Source organism: Pteropus medius, unplaced genomic scaffold (assembly GCF_902729225.1).
Source record: "Pteropus medius unplaced genomic scaffold, Ma_sr-lr_union100, whole genome shotgun sequence".
NCBI classification, from domain to species: domain Eukaryota; kingdom Metazoa; phylum Chordata; class Mammalia; order Chiroptera; family Pteropodidae; genus Pteropus; species Pteropus medius.
The window spans coordinates 2254870-2280286 of NW_024340697.1; the positions used below are offsets into that span (position 1 = coordinate 2254870).

The following is a 25417-nucleotide window of genomic DNA, read 5'->3' on the forward strand; positions in this document are numbered from 1 at the left end:
GCCAGATGTTGCTTGTTTGGGTTTTCTGAACCTATAAGAAATTTTAAGAAAGTCCAGAGCATGAGCCAAGACAGGATGTTTGTATGGAAAAGCCACTGGAAGCAGCTTAGGTGGCCCCCAATTTGGGTGGGTGGGGGGGTCTCAGGGAATCACCAGGGCTGGGGACCAATATCAGCCAGGTTAATGGAGACTCAGATACAGTGCCTGCCTGTGTCTGCACGCTGGGTGGAGGAAAGGGCTCAACAAAGGAACCAAAGGAACAATGGCCTCTGCCAGCACTTCTGTGTGGGAGAAAGCTACCCCTCCAGCCCTTGTCATGAAGCCAGAAAATTCAATTCCTCCTTGTATGTCCCTGGCACCTTATGAACCACCACCCCTATGCTGGAGCTCAGAGCAAGTGAATCTGTCAGCCAGTAAGTCCATGCATAGGCCCTTTAAGATGAATGCCTGAGACTCCTGCAGCCCTCCATCTCATTCACAATCACAGCCAGAAGTTGTGGGGACTTCTATTCCTGACACTGGAATCCGGGGCTGAAAAGCTTGGTGTGGGGTTGGGACCCCTGACTCCTCGGGGGGAACCCCCTCAGCTGAGATGTCCCCCCTGATTCTCAACCACCACGCACAGGTGTGGGACCAGCCCATTCTACATCCCCGCCTCTCCTACCAGTCTTGAGGTGACCCCTTCTGTGTGTCCTTAGTTGTGGGACTTTTGCTCAGCTAGACTTTAGGCAATTTTCAATGATGGTTGTTTTTTAGTTTAGTTGTGATTTTGATGTGGTCGTGAAAGGAGGCAAACATAGCATTTGCCTACTGTGCCATCTTGACTGGAAATTCTATGGCTTCTTTTTATAAGGGCACTAGTTCCATCATGAAGACTCCTCTCTCAGGACCTTATCACCTCCCAAAGGCCCCACCTCCTAATACCATCACATTGGGGATTAGGATTTCAACATATGAATTTGGAGGGAACGAACATTCAGTCTATACAACATTTAAGCAAGTAAATTAACATCCAAGGTAAAGAGCATCCCTATATGAAAGCAGATCACTTTTTTTTTTCATTTGTAAGTATGCCCATCAATGGTAAAGATGTTTCTCACTATTTCCCCATAGAATCTGGCAACAGGCCCAAGGGAAAAGAGCTCGTGGCACACAAGCAGCAACCACCTGTCAAGTACCAATGCTTGTCTGCACAGATGGGGGTCCTTGATGACACTGAAGCAATTAGTTGAGGATTTAACTGGGTTTTTATTTCACTAACTCTGGTACATTTTGCTATCATGTAGACAGACTTTGAGCATTTTTTCCCTATTTATATACATATCGGTACTTCTTAAGGGTGGAAGAGCAGTTCTTCTCAATTTCATGATCAAAGGTATATTTAATAATCACAATTACAAGAGAATCAGAGTCCCACCTCTTCTACTTGCCACCCTTTCCCCAGTAGTATTTTATACAAGAGCAGAAGGGAGAGACTCAGGTACCAATGGAGAAATAGAGAGATAAGGAAGATGGCTCACTGCATTATATAAATCCAACTTTCCCAAACATTTTGTCATGCATTGGTGATTGGAATTTGCCTCTCTGATATTGGCAACCCAAAGTCTTGAAGAATTTAAGAACATTCTTGGTGAGACATCTTTGAGAAAATTTAGGCAGTCAAGCTTCTTCTTAAGTTAGGCCATTACATTTTGCAAAGAAGAGCTAGACTGTCTCTTTGAACACCCGGCTATAGGTCACGTGATTGTCTGTGGCCAGGGCATTTTTCAGACACTGCCAGAAGTACGGGTGAGCCTGTGGGTTTTTTGGCCACTCGAGGACGGAACTCCCACAGAGCCTCTTCCGGAGCTGGAGGAACTTGGACTTCTTGAGGGGCTTCTCAAGGAATATTAAGATAATTACATCTATTTTTTCATCCATGAGCCTCTGATGGGACAAGTAAAATGCTATCTTAAAGTTCTCAGTCTTTGCATACTTGTCTGTCATCACAAACACCGTCTTCTTGCTAAGCTGTATGCTTTGGGAAAGGTTTTCCAGAACTGGCTGCCCCGGTAGCCAGTCCCTTTCTTCAAGACATAAATTAAAATGTTTTTCTGTTGGGTCTTCCAATTTGGCCACCAGCTCATCCAAAACCCACTCTGTCACTGCTAGGTCTTTAGTGTCATACACAATAAAAGCATCATAGCAAGATTCTGGTGATACCAGACGTTGATATCCCTTTACTTTGGCCTTACAGAAATGGTAACTATACCACACATCCCAGAAATAGAGGTGGCTTGCTGTCATAACCACCATCAAAAAGAGAGCTGCTGATATGGAAAGTGAGAACAGAATCAAGTTAGTCAGATCTAACTCACAGGTATACAGATCCAGAGAGACCACGCTTTGGCCCTTGTGTGCTCCTGGCCCCATACAAGTCACGTCTGTGGCCAAGTGAGGAATAGTCACCTCTGTGTGGTTAACCCACCAGACAAACCACACAGCATCACAGGTGCACAGAAATCGATTATGGTGCAAAAGCAACATCTTCAGATTGTTGAGGACATTTTCTGGAAAGCTAGTCTTTTGGATAATCTGGATTTTATTTGAGCTGAGGTCCAAATATCGCAACTGGAAAGCATCTTGTAGAAAATACTTTGTCAGATGCCTGATTTGATTATTGTGAAGAATTAGTTTCTTGAGGCTTCTGGAACAGTTGGATAATCTCTCAGGGACAGTCTTCAGCTGGTTGTAGCTGAGGTCCAAAGTCTCTAGATTCTTCAGATACTGAAGTCTCCCCCAATTGAAAGACTTGAGCCCATTTTTGACCAAAAAGAGAGTCTTTAGATTTGGAGGCATACCATCGAAAACTCCAGGAGGCAAGAAACTCAGGGAATTTGCAGAGATGTCTAATTCCTCTAAGTTTATCAGATTCTTGAAGAATTGTAAGTATCTGTTATCACCATCTTTCCATAAAACATCCAAATGGTTTCCTCGGAATTCCAGAGTTCGAAGAGATTCACTCTCCATGGTCCTGCTGGTAGAGGAAGAGATGTCGTTGTCGTTCATCATCAGTTTCCTGAGAACCTTTAGGTTCTTGGTAAAGTTTAGCATGTGAGTAATTCCTTCTGATTGAAAATAATGGCTGTTACTACTTATATCTAGAACTTCCAGTTTGCGTAGCTCCTCAAATGCTGTGGAGTAGAGTAAATCGAGCCGATTGTTCGAGAAGTCCAAATATTTCAATTCCACTAAAGGCTGAAGTTCACTGCCATTAAGCGTTTGGCCAATAGTATTTCCTGACAAGTTTAGGCATTTGAGGAAAGAAAGATGCTGAAAATCAGAGGACTTGATAAAAAATATATTATTTCTACTTAGGTCCAAAGTCTTCCCATATTTGTAACACTCTTCATTAAAACTCAAGGAAGAAGGAGTCTCTTTAGTTTTGAACCTGCAACTTCTTGCATACTCATCATACCTGAAATAATGTAATGTTTCATAGACCTGGGGCCCATGAGTTCCTACAGAAGTTCTGGTGTTAGAACAGAAGCCAACTTCACTTGAATCTCCTGAAGGTGATATTTTATTCAATGAAAGATCTATGACTTTCAATGTTTTAAATTGTTTAAATATACTGAGGTTAGCAATTTTTATAAAGTTAGTGCCAAGATCAAGAACTTCAAGATTAGAAAGCTGATGTAATGGGGAGAGGTTAATGGAATTCAGCTCCTTAAAGACATATCCTTTGATCCGCAAAACTTTCAGGTTTTTTAGTGAAGAAAATGCATTTGATAGATTCATAAATGCCTGATAGACCTGAAGTTCATAATTGAAAGACAGATCCAATTGGACAAGGTTATGAAGAAGATGCAAAAATTTGGCATCTGCAATTTCTTTGGCCAAGTAGTTTTGGGAAAGATCTAGTTCCCTAAGTTTTCTAACATTTTTAAACCATCTTTGGGGCACATGCCGAAGGGAGTTGCTGTGTAGACGTAAAACTTGTAATTCTGTCAATGCATCAAAAGCATTTTCATGGATCTGTAGGGGAGAATTATTTTCACAGGGTGTACAAGGAAATGGGACATTATAACAGCGAGGGCAGTTTCCACTTAGGTCAAGAACTTGCAGTTGAGTGAGGTTATTAAAATCATCCTCTTGGATTTTTGCAATGATATTGTTGTAAAGATAGAGTTCTGTTAAAGTGGGTGGCAAAACAGTGGGGACAGCTGTGATGTTGTTATCTTTTAGGGAGAGTAATTTTAAATTTAGCAGTTGTCGGAAAGCATCTTTTTCGATGAAAAATGAAACATTGCAAGGATTGCGAAAATAACAGTTTTGGCCCAGGTAGAGTTTTTCTATGTTGCCCAGTTCTGTTAGATTTTCTTTCATGATCAAAAAGATGTTGTTGGCTTCAAGGCTCAGCAGCCGTAAGCTAGAAGGAAGACCCAGAGGTATTTCTAGAAGCTGGTTTCCATCCAGGTAAAGGGATTTTAAATAAGTGAGTTCACTAAAGCTTTCGGGTTTAATCTGCGGCCTCCTGGTACAGATGTTGTCTTTCGGCCCCAGTCGAATAGGTACACAGTTGCATCTGAAATCGATCTCTACCAGATAGTCCAGCTGGTGGAAGGAGGCTGGAGAGATGTCTGGTATGTGGTTAATGGTGAGGGTGAGGTTGGTGGCGTTGGTGGGAATACCTCTAGGAATTTCCGTCAAATGCTTATCTGTACAGTCCACAATCACTTGGGTCGTTGAATTGTCCAGACTGACATCACAGGGCAGAGTTTTAGGAAACCATCTAGCCCCAAGTTTGGAAATCAGGATCGTGTTAAAAAGGATAAGAAATGGACTCTTCAATGTCCACATTGGAAACACCTGAAAGTTTAAGAAAGACCAAATCACCGTTCTCAAATATAACAAGAATCAGGGTTGAAAATTTTCATTTGCTGCTTCTTTTTTGCTACATTTTAAAATAAAACTGTCAATTATTTTCTCAACTGTCTAAAACAGTACCCCCCCCCCACCCCACCCATGATTGTATTTGGTGAATTACTGAGGTTCACTTGTGATTTAGTTACATATTTAGCTTTTAGCATCTTAGCTTTTCAGTTACATAGCTTTTTACAGTGGTAGAAGCAGCATTTTCTTGTTCACAGTTATCTAGAATGCTACAACGGAAGAGCCATCAATTAGCTGCCAAAGTCTGAAATTTGGGGAGTGAAGAAATGTTAAAATGCAAGTATATCTAGGAAGAAAAACACATTAAGACTTTAGTGCAGTTAACGTTTGCTTGCTAAGCCTGCTCTGGTACATATTACAAGAGTCTTTCACGAATATTCGGGCCTCTTAATATTTTAAGTAGAGAAACAAAGGCAATCCATTATCCCATTTTACAGATTAAGACATAGCTCAGCAATATTAGCTGATTTGCCCAAGATCACCCAACTCCTGCCATTTTGGCACTGTCACCCTATAAGCTGTCTTTCCTCTCGGATTGTTTTTGGAAATCATTTCCAAGATGATTCTGGGATGAACATTTTCCCTACACATGGGGTTTATATTACATAGATTTGGAAAAGAGAAAGTGGACAGTCAGGGCACTGCCTGGATGACCCCTAACTGATCAAGCAGAATGGAAACTTATGGAAATGAAAGGAGGGGAGCTGGTAATAATTATGCCAAGACTACAGGCATAAACCAAGACTCTCTCAGGCAAACTGGGACATACTGAGACCTACGCTTAATAGTGATTCTTGGTTATCTAAGTTTAACATGAAAAACGCTTGGACCCTGGGGAGAAAGACCTTAAAAAGGAAGCACTGAAGAACTTTACTAATCACCATATTGACTCAAAATTGCCCTGCCTTAGAAGGTGGTTGAACCATGGACTTGCTCTCAAGTTTCAGGATTTCTATCAATATTTTAAACAGAACACTGGTTTTAGTTCAAATGGCGCTTATCCATGGAATGATCCAGCTTGTGTGTCTACACAGGCTTCTAGCTCAAATAATGTTTTGTCCTCCCAATTGATTGAATCAACTAATCATGTTGATATCTAATGAAACAAAGGCCTACTTCCCTTAATTCCTCTAATAGGAGATAAATCAGCAAATTTCCCCTCAGATTTATTTTTCTCTCAAGCAAGATGGGTCAGAAAGAGATCAAAGAGTTTCTTTATACATCTCTACATGCCTAAAGTTTGTCTTTTTTTTTCTCTTTCACCACCCTATCTCTTCCTCCCCATCATTAAAAACATTCACTGAGTCTAGATGACCTTCTTTGCCATCCTTCTTGACATCCTCCATGCTTTGCCATTTTAGCTGACACAATTTCCGCTGGGATTATTACACCCTTGGTCTACTCCAAAGCATCATTCTTGTCCCCAGGCTCTCGCTCTTCCAATCCAATCTACCCATCGAGCTTCCTGAACATTAATCAGATTATATTGCTCTCAAATCTGTAAAATAATTTTCTTTTTTCTTTTCTATAAAATGAGTCCTAACTTTTTATCATGGCATCCAAAGTCTTCCATAAATTGCCCCCCATCGATTTGTCTGTGCTTAGTGATACAACTCTGCTACCAGCTTCTCTAATCACTAACCCCAAGCCCAGCTTGCAGGTCCCTAGCAAGTCTCTCTACCTGGAGTACTCTTCCCTACCTACCCTTTCCACCCAACCAAATTCTAGTTGTCCTTTAAGACTATAGTTCTCAATCTGGAGCTCTCAGATCCCTGGGAAGATATGGCAACAGACCAGGAGGTACAGGAAGCCCTTAGATAAATATGGTATATCTTCCTTGAGCATCAATCTTACTCAGAGATTTAGGAAAAATGTTCACCACTCAGAGAGGAGGTGTTAAGTCAAAATGAAGGGAAGGACTTTAGAAGAGGTAAAGGAGAGAAGTAGAGCAAGCTATTTGCATGTTCCCTGATAATAAGATCCCCGACCAGCTATGCTTCTGTCAGATGACATGACGGATTCATGAATCCCACCACCAGAAGGCAATAAGTAATGCTACTAAGAGTAATATTGTGGACTAGGGAGGTGAGTTATAGTACAGAGGGCACCAACATGAATAAAGAATGAATTATGAACCATGTGCCCTCTTTCAATCCCATTCTCATGAGCCTAGATGAGCCCCTGGGAAGAAGTGGGAGGATCCCTGAATTAACTGAGTTAAGAACATGAGACACCAGGCATATCCTCATACTGAGTTTTCCAGGATATGTCTAGGTTAAGTATTTTTGTTATGGGAGAAATAGAGGCTTTAAGATGAAGGAAGTTTAGTTACAGAAAAAAATAACAGTGGTATGCTGGTAAGTGTTTAACAACCACTTTCTTTCCCCTGCCCCCCATCTCCAATCTCTGATTTATTAAGTCCTGATTAGTAACACTTGCCAACTCCCATAGTGTAAATACTCCCAGGACCATGGCCAACTTTGAGCTGCCCATGTGATGGCACTGAGTGCAGAGTTGGGAAGAGGTGCAGAATTGCTTTGGCGAGCCCACATGAGCTGGATCCAGCAAACCACTGACCGTCACGCACCTGAGACAAACACTGGCATTTTAGACTCTACAGACCAAATTAGAATGAAAAATTAATCAGAGAGTCCTTTTTCTCCCTCATTTCTAAACTTTTTCTTACATCTGCCTACTGTTCTTGCCTACCACCAGCTTCTTACTCCAATTAGCCATTAGCTCTCACCTGGACGACCATACTAGACTCTAAACTGGTCTGTCTCCCTGATTACCCTGCTCCTCTACCATTCATTCATCAAACAGCATCAAGCATTCTTTATAAACATGAATAAGATCAACTACAATGACTTCCTACACTTTGAAATTCAAAATCTTTACCGTTGCTTGTATCACACATGTCCTGACTCCAGCCTACCTCTCTGACCTTGAACCATCTTTCCCTTTCTTTGACCACATGCCAGACATCTGGCTTGTTTTCTGTTCCTCATTTGAACCAGTCTTGGTACTCACTATTCCCTCTTCCTGAAATTATCATTCTCTTCCTCTTCCCACAGCCAGGTCATTCTCATCATTTCGGTGTCTGCTTAAGTGACACATCCTCAGAGAGGCTTTCTTGAACCAACTTATTGAAATCTGCCTCCCACTTCCATGTAATCAGAGTGATAATGACAGAAACATTGGTTAACTTAGGTAACACTTACTATATGGTGGGCATCGTTTTCAGTGCTTTATATATATTAACTATTTAATTCTCATAATAACTACATGAGATAGTGCTATAGGTTCTCAATCTTTATCCCAAAACTTTGGGGCTAGATGTGTTTTGAACTCATTTTTCAGATTTTAGAAGGTAATGTGATACATGTACCCTATATTATGTACTACTCCTACTGGGGCCTGGGGCAGTAGCCTCTAATCAAACACACAAAAATTTGTTCAGTGAAATTTGTCTACAATCAGTGGGATTTTAAAAGAAAGGAAACACTAACTCATTCACTACGAGTCAAGATTCGCCTCCAAAGGAGTTTAGATCATGTCATGTTTGCCATCAACTGAGTTAGGACACAGTTTTCAGTTTGAAGATTTTGGAATCACAGACCTCGATTATTATCTCCATTTTACAGATGAGTCAACTGAGGCACAGGAAAGTATATATACTCTGTACTCGACTGCCCTACTTGATTTCCTCCATAGCTCTTAGCACAAGTGGAAATTATTTGCTGATAATTTATTGCTTATGATTTATGTGCTTATTTGTTTAATGCCCATTCTGCATGAGAATGTAAACTTCGAGAGTGCAGGGCTTTACATGTCCTCGTGTAAAGCAAAGTCTGGCACTTAGTGTTCTATTATGTGTGCTAAATACATGAATGAATGAAAAGTGAAATAAAGCACAATACTTAAAAGGAAGTTTTCCCTGAAGTAAGTTCTTTCAGGCTACCCCCCAGACTCCCCAGGGTCACATTCTGTTTCTTCTATTTGCCCCACGATTCCTTGGGGGCAAGATTTAAGAAGCTCTGTTTTTATAATGTCCTATTCAAACCTATCTTCTTCAGGAATCTTTCTGGGATCAACCCCGACAGAAGTAATCACTCCCTCTTCTCATCTCCTTTTGCACTGATCACACATGAGGTTGTGTAAAGGACTGGGGATTGAGGGTTGGAAGAACCGGGTCCTAGTCCTGGCTCGATAGTTCATTCCCATTCCAGTAGTTCCTACCCTTCTGAGGCAAGCCCTGTGCTCAGGAAAGACCTCTGCACACGAGAAAATGACACAGAAACAACATGGGATACGGCAAGGACCCAGACAACCCTCTTGGACCAAGACAAACAACCTGGACCAAAAGTTCTCCAACAATTCCTTAGCTAGGGATTGTACCAAGGACCTATGAGAAAAGATTTAGTTAAAAAAATCATAATTTCACTCGCTCATATTCATTCTTTCATTTGACAAATACTTTTTGGATACCTACTAGGGGCAGCAGACACAGTTTCTGCCCTTAAAGAGCTCAAAATCTAGTGGAAGAGAGAAAAAAATATATACAGGGCTAAAATACAATGCAGAAGAACCATTAGCTCTTTCCAGATAAGATGCTGACACCTACATATGTGTAGTCTAACTGTATGTTGTTCCTATTCCATGGGATACTTTCTCATATTCCCAATTAATTCTTTTTATTATCCTCTCAGAGTCCAGAGATTGTTATATATTCCCCTATATCTTTTTTCCCTTTCTCTCACCTCATAGTGATAGAATCTCCACTTGTAGCTGGGCATATGCCACTCTGAGAAAAGATTATATTTCCCAAACTCCTTTGCAGCTAAGCATGGCCGTATGATGAAGTTACAGCCAATATGAAGTGAGAGGAAGTGAGATGTGTAATTTCTGGGATATATCCTTAAACAGTGGGTTTATTCTCCTTTCTCCTGTCTATTTCCATCTAGCTTTTTGTAATACGGATGTTGTTGTAGCCAGCCATCTTAGATAATGCAAATGAGAAAAATGTGCTAAGGATGATAGAACGACAAGACAGATGATCTAGAGTATCCAGATCTTTGCACGAGCTCACAGAGCAAAGCAGAAATAATGGCTCTGAACTGCTAACTTCCAGGAGTTTATAAGAAATCATAAAATAGGTATGCTAAGCCAGAGTTAATTGGATTTTCTATGGTATTTTCTATTTCTACTGGATTTTCAATTTCTATTTTTTGTTGGAAATTCTGTTTCTATTGGATTTAAACACAAACCTAATTTTAGCCAGTGTAGAATTTAGAACTGGGAAAGAAATTGCTGCCACGAGAGAACCTAAAATATGTGACGTTGATATCAGCCTATGGAGTAAGAAAGACTCAGATATCAGAACCTGTAAAGCTGGTGACTCATGTCATACCATCCCCACACACTTGACATAACTATTACCTATGCTATCTCGGAAGGCAGAACCTTCCAACTGTGACTTGTTTTTCTCGCTTTATTGAGATATAATTGACACATACATTGATTTAGCGTGTACGACATAATGATTTGCGATAGATATGTTGTGAAATGATTACCACAATAAGTCTATTTAACATCTATTGCCTCACATAGTTACAATTTCTTTGCTGGTGATGAGAACTTTAAGATCTACTCTCTTAGCAACTATAGTCACCATGTTATACATTACATCCCTGGAACACCATGTGACTTTACTCTTCGGGGGAATGGTTTGGCAATTCAGTTGACCCTTGAATAACAGGGTTTGAATTGCATAGGTCCATTTACACGTGGACTGATTTCAATAAATATACAGTTGGCTCTCTGTATCCCTGGGTTTCTCATCTGAGGATTCAACCAACCGTGGATCAAAAGCAGTGTTTTCCATCCGTGGATAGGAATCTGCGTATGTAGAGGACCAGCTGTAGTTATACATGGATTTTCAACTGTGTGGGGGGTTGATGTATCTAATCCCTGTGTTGTTCAAGGGTCAACTGTACCCATGATGATGATGTCAATTGATGATTTCTCACTGTTTTTAGCAGTCTCATGAGAGACATGAACTAGGACTGCAGTTAGCCAATCAGCAAGCAGAGACAGAAGGAAAGACAGCTTTGCCAAGTGAGGTTTTCTCTGCCTGAAGCTGGAACTCTAAAGTTGATTAAGATGACCTGAATTTGCGGCCTTGCTGGATTGAAAAAGTCAACTGTTTTAGCCCAAACTAAAGCAGATGTAATGGATAGAGTCAAAGTAGCAGCCTTAAGGCGACAAAAGCATATGCTCACATGCATTTTTCAAACAGTGTCCATTAAGTGTTTTCTAGCAGACAATGAAAGCCAGACCAGGACAAAGAATCTGATTAGGAGTGCTGCCTTCCCCTTGACTCACACAACCTCTCGGGAGTTGATTGAATTGAGAGGAACATTGACAGAACACAGAATCTTTAGACTTAAACTCGTCTAGAGCTGCTCTGTCTCATGATAGTCAGCAGTCTCATGTGGCTATTTAAATTTAAAGTAATTGAAATTAAATACAATTTCAAAATTCAGTTTTTTTGGTCACACCAATCATATTTCAAATGCTCGAAAGTCACGTGAGGCTCGAGCCTATGGCATTCGAGCATGCAGAAATGGAACATTTCACATGATTGCAGACAGTTCCATTAGAGAGCGTTGGCCTAGACCCGGGGTTAGCAAACTTTTTCTGTAAAGGGCTGCACAGTAAATATTTTAGGCAAAATTAAGGATATTATATGCGTAAATAACATTTAGAATGTAACTAAAGTTGTAAAAACCATTCTGAGCTCACATGCCATATAAAAGCAGGTGGCCAGACAGATTTGGCCCAAAGGCTATAGATTGCAGACCCCTGGTCTAGACAAAAGCTTAGGCTGTGTTATGAATAAACTCTAAGCAAATTCAGTCCAAGACCGTCAAATATTAGAAGAAATTACATGACATGCAAAGCCTGTAAATCAGTTCACATGACGCTAACTTCAACCAAGCGTTTAGCAACTTATTTAATCTTCACCCAAAATCTAAGAGATAGGTTCATTACAGTGAGGAAAGTGAAATGAAGAAGCTGTAGACCTGGCCTAAGGCGAGACCCGGGCAACTCAGATAGAGTTGTACTCTTGGTCACTCTGTTATACTACCTTTTCAGAAGTCTCCATGTCAACTCACCCATATCTCCCTCCAGGTGGTGAACGCTCTAGATCCAGAACTTCACTTGTCTGTACATACAACCTATCATCATCATGCCTGCCACGCAGTGAGCTCAAGATAACATAGTTGCTGAATAAATCAAGGCTTTGAGCTGTCTTAAAGTCCCATGGAAGACTCACACTGAATGATCAGAAATAGTAAAGTTTTTCCAAAGGTCAGATTTTTGACAAGGAGATAAGGAGGAACCAGGAGGGCTTTGGAGTCTCTAAAGGAAGGCTCAAGTGGAGACAGTGCCACAGAAGGGAAGGTGACGGTGTTAGAGGAATGCCGTGGGAAGTGGAGCGGCAGAAGGACTCGTCCTACACAATCTATTTTCTCAGAAGAACTGTTCCCTTGAATCTGAAACCCTACTGACAGCACAGAGCTCATTTGTCTCTCCTGAGAACAAGCATAGCCAGAATGGGGCTGTCACTGGCTTATGCTCACTAGTCAATCCCCAGCCCAACTGGCCCTTGGAATGCTATATGCCAGACCAGATGTCTCTTGGTTTTCCACGCCTGCGGCAGCAGAAGCCTGAAACTCGGAGATACTAGCAAGTTCGCATTCCAAGAGCCATGTCAAAGGGTAGATTAACTGCAACAACAGAGTTGGGATCTGATCAAGCAGGCGAGGGAAAAAAAATACCCGACTTAATGAACAAAACCTTTCTAAATTTGTTATTTAAAGATAAATAATACCTTTGAAGTTTCCCAACTTAAACGATATTCATAATGATTGAAAAATGAGAAATATTCCTTTACTCCAATGGAAACATCCTTAAGTATAGACATTTCCCTTTTCAAACCATTGGGAACTACCTGCTTCAGACTAAAGCTGGAACCTCAGTTTCAGTCAATGTTATTTTTAAATGTATGTGTTCGTTCAGCATTGAACCAGGTCTAGTTTGTCATTCGATACAAATAAATCCATGTTATTTTGTTTTGCTTGGTTTTTTGTTTTGTTTTGTTTTGTTTTTTGGCAAGCGTTGCCTAAAGACACGCGTTTTTCAGGAATGTGATTTGTAAAATAGCATAATATACCATGACACAGGCCCAGCTTTGGTAATGAATCATAGCTAATTATACATGCAAATACACTGGGTAAATTTGGATGCTCAATTAGTGAGCTAATTATGGTAAAAATGGGGATTTTGATTTTGTATGCACAGGTGTTCTATTCTTTCTGCAAATCAACTCTTTTTGTTAAAATGGAAAATATAGAATTCACACTGAAGAGTCGTCAGTCATTTGAGTTTTTGTTTTTTATAAGGGCTGCCTCTTATCATGTACTTGTTATATACCAGATGCTGAGGCAGACGCGCTGTTTATAGAACATCACCGAGCCCTGACAATGAAGTTAAAAGACACATAAATATTCCCATTTTACTGATGAGGATACAGAGATTGGAGGGGCAATTCTGAACCAAGAGTCAAACTCCCTTGTGGCCAATCATCTTCAAGTTATCTTATTTAGTTATAGCCAGTGCACTTGGTAGAACGTGTGTCTGCATCTTCTTTAATTTCTTTTGCAGGGAAAGGATTCTTGACACTTTAATGTTTTGATATTGTGCTATCTAGAGTTTTTATTTAAAAAAATTTCCAAATATTAAAAGCAGATATCTTACAGTTTGAGTGGGACCACAGTTAGGGAGAAAGAGAAAGAGATATTTTTGGATGATACAGTTCTTATGAATCACATCTGATATCTAGCAATGCTACGCTAGGATAGTTTATAAACTTGTCAATTTAAAGGCATGCTGAGTTTACCTTCATAATAAAGAATTATATGCTAATGTCATCACTGAACAAACATTACTGGGAATATACTCAATGCAGGGTACCGTGCTGTACAAACTAGGGGAATGATGATGAGACAGACACCATTCCTGCCCAATTAGGAACCAAATTCCTCTGCAGCTACATTTCAGAAGCTGTATGCATCTCCTCCTGCGCACAGGACTCTCCTGCCAGAGAAATCCATGGTGGGAACAAGAAGTTGCAGGACAAGGGCTAGTCAGGCCTAAAGGTGATGTGCCTGCCCACCCTTCAAACAACAGCTTGAATAAACGAGCCTTCGAAGTGGGGGGGGGCACGAATCCCACTGGATGCAGCATTTTGTGGCAGGACTTGAGCCTGTATTTGGAACCGAATTCTCCTGATTTTAGACACATATTAGATTCCCAGTGGAATGCCTGTGGCCGTGGAGCTGTGATGACTAGTAGGAAAACATATTTACCAAGAAGTTTCTAACTCTGTGCTTTTTATTTTTATCTTCATGACTTAGCAAGTTTGTAACAGATGTATGGATGCAATCTGAGGATTTAGGACAGATGGCAAGACTGAGGAAGTGAGGATAAGTGGTTTGCATCTTGCAACAAGTTAGAGGAAGATCAGGATTAGTCTGACTTCTCATGTTTATTTTTTCTGAGGGTCATCACCCTGTCAACTGAAAGTCAGATCAGAAGTCAGATATTCTGTGTGATGCAGGGCTACGGACTGAATTCTCCTTAACCTTGACTTTCTCATCTATATACACTGTGGGAGCTGAGCTAACTGACCTTAATGCTCCTTTTCTACTGTGGTTATTCTATGACTCCGAGGCTTGGCCTGGAGCCCCCCTGAAACTTCTCTGCCAAGGTCTGACCTCAGCTGGGAGTCTTCCTAGCCCCCCAGAACCTCATGTTGCCGATGTTTCAAAGTGGTCTCAGCAAAGCTTCCCAACACCACAAACCTTCCAAGGATTTTACAGAGAGGGAAAAAAACAACTTAGTGCATCTTTTTATAATAATAACCATTACGTGTCTTCAGATAAAACTATTTTGTTAGTTTATTCAGCTCTCTGAAGTAGTAAGAATGGGAAGAACTGAATGATGATCCCTCAATTCAGGGAAATGGTTAAAAAATGGAAAACCAGCAATAGCGGAATACCAAACACACCTTTAAAAAAACGTGGAAGAGCTATAGATATTGACTGAAAAGTTGTACAAGATATACTATTAAGTTGTAAAAAATCAAAATGAATTTTTAAAGCAGCATCACAGTAACATAGAGTGTATGATCTCTTTATGATGAATACACATATACACACACACACACACTCTCATATATTTGATTTTGTATTTGCAGAGAAAAGTATGGAAGAACACATTAGAGACTTTAATCAGCGCTTTCTTCTGGGCACTGGTAAGAAGGAGGCCTTTGCTGGGTAGGAGAGAAGTACTTCTACATCCTTCTCTACTCAAAGTTGTTTTTGTTTGTTTGTTTGTTTCTTTGTTTTTTACAAAGAATATGTATTGTTTTTATTTAACAGTAAAAATTACAGCTGAAGTAATAAAACCTCATCCTAACAATGTGGAAAGAAATGGTGAAAAACAAAAAATTCAACAGATGGTAAATGATAAGTGTTATGGAAAAAGAAAATGTGGGGCAGAGTGAAGGGGATCAGGAATGTGAGATGGGGCTGTGACTATAAATCGAGTGGTTTGGATGGGCATCATCGAGAAGATGACATCTGAGCAAAGATCTCAAGGAAAGAAAGAAATTGGCCGTGCAGATCTATCCAGGGGAGAAGCATTCCAGGCAGAGGGAAGGGCCTAATACAAAGGGCCCGAGGTGGAAACTCGCTGGAACATTCATGAACGTGACTACAAGACCAGTGTGCCTGGAGCAGGTGGAGGAGAAGAATGATAGGAGATGAAGTCACAGAGGGAGGGCCCCCACCCAAGCTCCCCACCCAAGCACGTAGGGCCTTGTCAGCTATTCCAAGGATGGAGGCTTTTACTCTGAAGGGCATGAGGATCCATTGCAAATTTTTGAGCTGATGAGTGACATGTTCTGACTTAGACTTTAGAAGGATCGTGCTGGTCACTGTGCTGAGCAGAAATAACGAGGGGGGAGGGGTGGAAGCACACAGACTAGTCAACAGGCTATTGCAGGAAAAGACCCAGCTGGCGGGGGTGGAGGTGGTGAGGACTTGCCAGATCTTGAATATGTTTTAAGGTGAAGCCAAATATAATATGACTTCAAAGTTCTTGGAAGAATATGAGGAGCAGAATTAGAGACAATAAACATTTCTGGGAAGTTTCCTGCAAGGGGATGGGGGGAAAAGACACTGGGAATAGTTCACAGAGCCAGTAGGACCAAGAGAATTTATTTTTGGATGGAAGAAATGACAGCATGTTATAATGCTGATGAGAATGACACACTTCAGGTCATGAGAGCAAACAAAAAGAAAAAAAAAATCCAAATTAACATTAATGATGATGATGATGTTGATGATGATGATGTTGTAGAAGAGAAAGAGGAGAAGGATGAAGTGTTGACCTGAGTAAGTGAGCAGGGAGGAACCTAGTGCACTTGTGGGGAGATTGGCCTTAGCTAGGAGTGTAATGTAAGAGACCACAAATTTGTGGACACATCTGCCATCCTCCTTTGAACCTGGGATTTGATGGACAGCATCAGCAGAAGTGATGCTGCAGGACTTTCAAGGCTAGACTAGAAAAGGTGAGTTTCCACCTCACCTCACCTCACCTCACCTCACCTCACCCTCTACCTCTCGATCTCTCGCTTTTTCTCCACTTGCTTTTGGTGTCCTTCGGTGCCCTTGTAAGAAGTCTGGTTACACCACAGCCACCATATTGGAGAGACCACATGGAGACAGAGGCACCTGAGCAGCCAGTTGCTCCAGCCCACAGCTGTTGAGTCTCCTAGCCCAGGCAGCAGACCTCAGAGAGTGTGTCTTCAGGTGACTCCAGCCCCAGGCGTTGACTGCAACTGCGTGAGAGACCCAGCACCAGAGCCACCTAACTGAGCCCAGTCAACCCCTGGACCCACAACACATACCAGTATATGGTGGTGCTTGTTCTAAGCCAATGCATTTTAGATTGATCCATTACGCAGCGATAGGTAACTGGATAGGAGTTCAGGCCGGACATATGGGTGCAAAAGTTCTGGGCAGGGACACAAGGACAGGGAAATATGGAAGTTCTTCCCAATTGCTGCAATGCCCCCAGCAAAGTGAGAGTAAGGTTAGCAGCTACGATTGAGGGGATAATAGGCGGTGCTGGGGGTTCAAAGAGAGAGGAGAAGGTGGAGAATATGCTAGAGGAAGGTCAGGGAGCCACTGGATGAAGAAGTTGGGTATAATTATCTGGTGGCAATAAGGAACTCCCCCTTACCTTCAATACAGAAATCCCCTCACCTGTCTGTATTTAATTTGCATTCCCCTTCCAGTCTTAACCACATAGTCTCTGCATAGCCCTTATCTAGTTAGATTTCTGCAAAACTCTTCACAGGTGGAAATTCATCTTGAGATGAGAGGAGGAACTCTTATTGTTGAGCTCAGTTAAGAGAGAACTTGCTCAACTTCCTCCACTCATTCACCCAATCAGCAAGTCAGAAGGCTGACACACCGGGCACAGTGAGCTACTATATGTCAGGCTTCAGGAGACAACAGCTTTGAGCTCTCAGCGGCTCCTCTGATTTAGTTCCGAGATCACAGAGCAAATAAAAGCCAAGTTGCCTGAGTTGAAAAGGAAGATTTGGCATATGCATTTCTGGTGGAGGGCGTCCCTTAAGCCAACTGTGGGGACGAGCGATTATGTTATGGTGGGGAGTTGCAGATGGGAGGGCTGGGTTGAACTAGAGGTGATGGCTGGCTGGAGAATAATAAGGGACATGAAAGACACGAGGAGCGAGACAGCGATTGTTGGAAACCCTTAAATTTGAATTCACTAACCTTTCCCCATATTGATCTGGAACTGAATTGCCTGATAACTAGATGTATATTATGTGTATCTCCCTAGGGGCTAACCAAGTACTCTGAATAAGGGAAGTTACTTAAGTGCTATTTGTTTTATAGAGCAAACCTCCACTGGAAATTTCCCTAAGAGATTTATGACCAAATATCCTCTTTCTGCAAATTTTGAAATATTTCTAATTATAGGCTAATCTCTGTAAAGTATATTTGCCGTAAACGTCAGCCTCATTATAGAACAAAAAAATTCAAGTACAACAATATTATCTACTTACTTTGAAACAAAAAAAGTTTTACTTCCCACCATCTTAGCCCAACAGACTTACTTTTGAAAATAAAAGAACAAAACGATATAAAGTCGTCTTACATAAATAAGAAACTCAACAGCTATTACACATCACAACGGGCCCCAAAGACCATAAGATTTTAAAACTTATTTGACCTTACACCCTACACCCTCCTTTCTCATAAACCATGAGTGGCACACTTTTATCTGTAAGGCCCAGTTAGTAAATATTTTATGTTTTACAGGCAATAAGATCTCTGTCACAACTACTCAGCCCTTTGAGTAATTTGCTTTATAGTGCAAAAGCGGTTATAGACATATATAAACAAATACACAAACAAAACTATTTGTGGGCACTGAAATTCAATTTTAATATAACCTTTACATGTCAAGAAATAGTATTCTTCCTTTGACTTCCACTATCATTTAAATACATGAGACATTCTTACCTTGGAAGCTATACAAAAACCGATGGCAGGCTGGATATGGCCCACAGCCATGATTTGCCAACCTGACTCCTAAACTTTGGAGGTAGTCTAAAATATAAATGATCTATTCCTGGGGCACTAAGTGTTAAAGAGAAAACCACAAGCCCCAAATGGCATGCTAAAAGCCCATGACAAACCTAGATTTAATACCCGATCTAATTAAGGTTTCAACCTCTCTCAGAAATATAATCAACCAGTCAGGAATTTTCTGATCAAGCTCTAGTAATCTGCCACGTGGGCTCTCAGCCACCCCCAAAAGAAGGGGTAATCTGCATGATAAAAATCCTTCTGGCTCTTTTCCCCCCCAAAGAAAAGATGACCTACCCAAGAATAATCTTTTCTTCTCTTTTGTTAATAGATCTCTTGCCCCATCTTCTTCCTATAAAATCTTCCATTCCCTGCAGCCCCTTGGCACTAGATGGAATGCTTCCGGATTCCTGAATCGCTTAATAAAGCCAATTAGATCTTCAAATTTACTCTGTCAATTTTTTTTTTTTAAACAAAAGACGCTGGTTGGTATAATGATCATTTCTAATTTCGGCAGCATTTTCCAAATTTTTAAATACTCGAATTTGATTAATTTAGTAAATGGATTCCTTATTATCCCTTTGTTTAGCCACGAAGAAATTCACCATTGTTAAGAGCAGAAAAATGTTTTTATTTTGAAAATCGCTTAAGTACCGGTACATTTCGGCATATTTCCTTCTAATACGGATCTCCCCAATCTTGTATCTATTTCACATAGTGAAAAGCATTTTAGTACTAGCTGGGGCTTTGTCAATGGAAAGCCTTAATTTATAATTTTTATTCTGTACATAAGAGCTCTCTGACTTTGGTGAAGCACTTTACCCCATGAGCCTCAGATTTCTCTATTATAAAATTGTGAAGCTATTAAGGGAAATAAGTAACACATTTGTTCATGTGAAGCATCATTACAGATTAACCAACATATAGTAAGCATCTGGCATGTGCGTTAAAAACGCCAGGAATATGTGATATTTATCAATTTCTAGCTTGCTTGCTTTCATTTACCATTGTATCATGAGTATTATGTCATTCAGTATTAGTTTTAAAAAGGATTTGATGGTTACATAATATTCTGTTTAATGAGTGTACCAACAGCCATGAGTCTCTTCGCCGTGCTGCATAGACGATCTTTGCAAATAGTTGGCCACAGCCCTGAGCATTTCCTTAAGAAGAGTTTTTAGAAGTGGAGTTTTTAGGAGTTTCCATTATCAAAAGATCGGACCTCTCATTATTAATAATTACCCAGTGCTTTTAGGCCTTTTGTATTTCTTCTTTTGAAAATTATTTTTGTCTTTTCTTATAAAAAGATATACCAACTTCTCCTTTTTTCCTGCGTTGTAAGATATCATAATGGAAACCCACATTCACTGCGTGTCTCCTGGGTAATGGCGTGTGACGGGTTTGGTCTAGGTAGAGCAGAGGGGTCTCCAATACAGCTTCCGGAGTCAGGCGCCCAGTCAAGGCCGCTATAGCTCTGAAACCTCTTGAAGCCCCAGCTCCCTCATCAGTGCCTCACAAACCTATTTTGAAACTGAAATGGAATCATACACATCAAGCCCTCGGCATGATGCTTGACTTGTAGTAAGTGGTCAGTACATGTGAGCTCTCTTTATTATTATCAATCCCATCATGCCACCTCTCGAGAGGCAAAGACAGATGTAGGCATGGGTTTGCATAAAAATAGACATCTGAATTTCTAGGAAATGAAACTCTAAGCAGTTGTTTCCTTTGTGACATAGTTAACTCTTCATTAGAAGTTAGAAAATGAGCCCTGGCACCAACATTCAAATCTAGAAGTCAGAGTGGGTTCCAGGTGAATGTGCTTTGTCACAGTGGTCCCAACCTTTGTGGCACCAGGGACCGGTGCTCCTATGATAATCTAACACCCGATGATCTGAGGCAGAGCTGAGATGGTGATGCTGGCACTGGGGAGCAGCTGCAAATCCAGATGAAGCTTCACTCACTCATACTGCAGCCCAGTTCCTAACAGGCCACCGACTGGTACCGGTCCGCAGCCCGGGGACCCCTGTTCTATCGTGTCTAATTGGAATGACAAAATAATTTCAGAAAAAGGCCGCCGACGTACTTCTCTGATTAACGTTTGGCCTCACGATGGCCCTAAAAGGTTACCAGAGAGGTATTATAATGCTCACTTTACAGACAGAGAAATTGAGTTTCAGAGGGCTTGGGTGAAAGGCCCGAGTTCCCCAACTAGTGACTAAGACAGCCAGCGCTGACATAGACTTGCTGCATAACTGAACTTCGCTCAGGTTCCTCTGAGCCACTAAGATCTGTGTCATCTGCCTAGTTTTACCACAGATCTTGCTAAGTCAGTTTAATGGGGATTCTTCACCCTTGATGTCTGATCACCCTTGAGATCTAATCTAAGACCTCATGCCCTGCCATCCTCTAGATTATATCTGATCCCTCTGGCCTGTTTTCAGCAAGAATTCTGTCAAATAAGTTTACCCTGAATCCCTCCAAGCCTGACATTTCCTCTTAGTAATTTTCCATCTACTCTGCCCCTCGGTTGTGAATCCCCACTTGTCCGGGCCCACGGTAGGAGCGAGCCGCGTTCTATATCGAGTTCTCTTCCTCCTACTGCAAGAGTTCCTGGACAAAATCGGTTTTTACAGCTTTAACTCCTGTCCAGCTCTGGTTTTCTTAGACAGCACATGAGTCCAGGTTTCCTGCAGTCCTAGTCTCATGTGCTCCCCTATAACACACTCGTTCAGATGACACCATATGCTGAAAAGGCACAAAGTAACTTCAGTGATTTGTATGGCTCTAAAGCCAAAAACATAGGATGAAAAAATTGGACCCATAGAAGTTATCTCCCCAATTTCAACAATTGCTCCTCCTCACTGCAGCACACATTAATTCTTATAGGAAACAGGACAGAGCGTTGATTAATCTAAAATGATGAGATACCCTCATGATTAATCTTAATTATCTGATATCACAAAGAACTTTCCCCAGCCAACAAAGTACAGATTCTTAAACATCGCTCTTGCCAGCTGATTTTAGTTCTTCCTTCAAAGATTACAGATAACACTTTTTAGGGATTTTTTTTTTTTTGTTCCTACCATTTTTAGTCTTCTTCCAAAATGAAGTATAGAGGTCAGGTTGAAGAAAGAGCAAGAGAGGCGTCAAGGTCAGCCAAAGATGGGCTCCATAGCATCAACTAAGATAAAGAGAAAACATCAAACTTGACATTTCGAAGAGCGCAAAGTTGCTTCAAAACATGCTGGGAACATTGCTCAAATGTGTTGTTGAAAACATGTATTAATAGTATTTACTTCTTCAAAGTTATACAGATTAGAGACATACTTCAGAAAACTATTTCTAATGTTATCAAATGTCTGACTTTATTTTCGAAGAATTGACATTTTACACAACCCCCACTTTTCTTTCTTTCTTTTTTTTTTTTTTTTTTTGCATATGATTTGGTTTCCCTCTCCCCAACCTCTTCCCTGAGAATGGCTCATATATCTAGTTACTTAAATTATCCCAGTTTGTCCCAATGCTTAAAATACCTTGATGGGTTGCATGAAGTGACTCTATGTCTGGAGTCTCCTGAGATGAAGAGATAGGCTACAGGAGGTGTAGCCACAGAGACTCCACATCGCCAGCCCTGGAGTTTTTAAGTGCAAAGACAAGGTTGGGAGGGGGAGGGAGGAGCATTAGTACTCAAGCTGCCCCAGACGTGAGGTTTGCAGAAACACCAGGTTCCTCTTATTTCTGCCACCAAAACTGGGGCAACGTCTTCTCTAAATCCAAACAACGCAGTGAACTGATCTTCCTTCTTTTTCACAGAAGAGTTTCTCAGCCTCAGCACTACTGACATTTTTTGTGAGATAATTCTTTGATACATTGTAGGATGTTTAGCAGCATCCCTGACCTATACCCACGAGATGCTAGTAGTATTACCTCTTAACTGTTGTAATAATCACAGATGTCTTCAGACATTGCAAAATATCCCCTGGGCAGCAAAAGCACTCCAGGCTGAGAAGTACTGTTCTATAGAAATCTTAGAGACATGTTTAAATTGACCTTGTTCTGTATTAGACCCAGCTGAAAGAGACTGTGGGTTTTAAGCAGTGACAAAGCTTACATTTGGTTAACTCACTGACAAAAAAAAAAAAAAAAAACACCAAAAACGTCAGGCACACTTGCAGTCTAGTGTCATATAAAGCTTTGCTTCTCAAAGTGGGGTCCCCAAGAGAATTATTCCTTTCCTGATTATTGGAACCTTTTGTCGGTAGAGTCAGAATATCGGTAGTTATAAAGTTCTTTCGTTCACCTAGTCGACCTGGAGAGAATTTGAGAAATGCAGTTTGGCGTGGGGGAGATCAGCTGATAATCATCAGGGTTAATAAACTGAACTGAAAAGCCAATGATGTCCTAGATTAGCTAAAAAACTATTAAATATAATAATAATAGGTGATCTTTCCTGAGGGTTTGTTATGAGCCGGACACTACTTTAACTGCTTTATATGTATTATGTCAATAAATACTAAAAAAATTGAAGTAAATATCTTAACACCCCCCCTTTTTTTTTTTTACAAATATAACGGAATTAATGCAGAAAAGATAATGGACTTTTCCCCAGGTCACGTACCATGTGATATTCACATAGGCAGTAAAAATCAAACACTTTATCAAACTACTTTGTTATGCAAACAGTTTCTTAAAATCGATAGCCTTCTCACATAGAAACAATAATTGATCCAGATTGGTAAGAATAGAGATCCCATTCAAAACAGTAATGAGACTATGAAATACCTAGGAAGTAAATTGAAAACGAAAAGCTTAGGGACAAAGGTAGGTGGCGGGAGGGTGGGAGGCTATCATGCTTTACCTAGCGTCCGCATGATTGCCATTTCCCCTCCAGATCCATTTTCCACGCCTCCTCACTCTGCTCTCTGTTCCAGACTCTGAGCTGTAACAATTTCAACAGCCCATAGGCTGCTGGTCAGGTTTGGCCAGTAGAGAGAGAGGTCAGAGTATTTATCCCCTTGGCTCCCTCCCCCGCTTGGCGAGGCCGTGGGTTGGCTATGACCCTCTAATGAAGCTCTTGTCAGGTGATGTCCTCCTAATAGCACATCTTTCAAAGTTCCATTAATTGTTCCCCTTGCTATTTTAGGCGTGAGGTTGGAAAGACTTCCCCGAAGCGCTGTCCCACCCTTTCTGACTTCCCTAAATCCTATCCAAACTGTCACTTTGTTAAACTTATCAATATCTTAACTTTGAGTGTGCCACTTGATTCCTTTAAGGACCCTGGAGGACGCAAAGACGTAAATACATGAAGAGAAGTATATCGTTATTCGGGGTAGAGGCCACGACACTGTAAAAAGTGGAAATTTTGCTTAAATTGATTTGTAAATGGTGTGCGATCCCAATCCAATCAAATCAAGATTTCATGGCTAGCTTGCCAGATTGATTCTCAATTGGGGGAGTTTTGAAAATCAGCTGGGCATTTTTGTTTATTGCAAAGATCAGAGCTATGCTCTCCATAAATGCCATCTCCTTTCGTATACTGAAGGGCACATTACCAATTATTTCTTATAGAAATGAGGCATTGGATCTGACTGGGTTGAGGCCACACGTGAGAGTAGTCAAGAAATTTCTGAATAAAAATTAACAAGGGGAAGTCTTCTCTTCCAGATCTATAAAGGCGTTAGGATGTTGCATTGCCTACAACAGCACAGTACCAGCACATTGATGAGAGAGAGGAGACGTCGAAGTTAAGCAAAAGCACGTATGGGACATTAGTTTAAAGTCATATCAATGACAAAATTAATTAAAAACATGTTGGGCAACTGGCTTAATGTTTTGGAAAAAAATTAAGCTATAGTCCTACCTTGTTTCTTACATCAAAACTAATTTCATATGATTTGAAAATTTAAATGCAAGACACTGAACATTAAAAGTACTAGCAGAAACCGAAGATGAATACTTTTATAATCTTGAAGTGGGAAAGTCATTCTAAGTATGACGACAAATATAAAACCCAAAGTGACTACGCCAGAGTCTGAAAGAAAACTGAAAAATTCGACTACAGAAAAATAAACATGTTACTAGACTTCTTGTGGTGATCACTTCGTAAGGTATATAAATGTCTAACCACTATGTCGTACACCTGACACTAATATAATGTCATATGTCAACTATAATTAAAAATAAATGTTAAAAAATCTGCCTACTTGTCTGTAAAGTGAGGGATGAGGTTGCATGATCAATAAAGAGACACCCAGGTTTTATATGGTAAGATCCTGAGAGTTCGCAATACTATGCATTTAGCTTATTGATTATTCTTTCTTGTTATGTATCCTTGATTCATATCTTCTAGCTCCTCAATGATATTACAAGCCCCTTGAGTTAGAATGCATTGTCCCCAGCATCTTGTCCATAGTCGGTGCTTAAAAAATCATTCTTTATGATAAAAGTGAAAGTGATCATAAAAATAGGAAAAATTCAATCAGTGAAGTCAATTTAGAGGAAGATTGTTATACAGATTAATCTATTGAAGTGACCAGTCATCTGAGTAGTTTCACTAGCCGTTCGAATTAACCAGTTTAGTCAAGTGCAACTTGTCTAATAGTAGAGTATAAATAAAGCCTAGTGTTTTCTTTTTTAAAGTTTGTTTTTTTTTTCAATTACAGTTGACATTCGATATTAGTTTCAGGTGTACAGACATTTATATAATTTATGAAGTGACCCCTCCA

General features: G+C 40.6%; 2 protein-coding genes across 9 annotated transcripts in view; both read right to left on the reverse strand.

Annotated features, from left to right (window-relative positions):
• The window catches only part of TLR8 (toll like receptor 8), a 101325-nt gene extending 79072 nt beyond the window's left edge, over positions 1–22253 (reverse strand). For 5 of the 8 annotated variants that reach the window (XM_039873941.1, XM_039873940.1, XM_039873898.1 and 2 more), the window contains exon 1: positions 21776–21875. Coding sequence is in view for 1 of the 8 variants with exons in the window: in XM_039873881.1 (XP_039729815.1) it covers positions 21776–21778 (3 nt within the window). In the remaining 7 variants the exon portion in view is untranslated. Of the gene's footprint in view, positions 1–21775; positions 21876–22225 lie in introns of those variants that run through there. The other 3 variants (XM_039873881.1, XM_039873918.1, XM_039873947.1) reach the window with 3 other exon arrangements.
• Positions 1229–22332, reverse strand: TLR7 (toll like receptor 7). The gene is made up of 3 exons (XM_039873870.1): positions 22226–22332; positions 21776–21873; positions 1229–4851 (listed from the first exon to the last, which is right to left on the reverse strand). Exons 2-3 carry the CDS (start codon positions 21776–21778, stop codon positions 1705–1707), a joined length of 3150 nt encoding a protein of 1049 aa, XP_039729804.1. The 5' UTR covers positions 21779–21873; positions 22226–22332; the 3' UTR covers positions 1229–1704.
• Positions 22333–25417: the final 3085 nt, after the last annotated feature.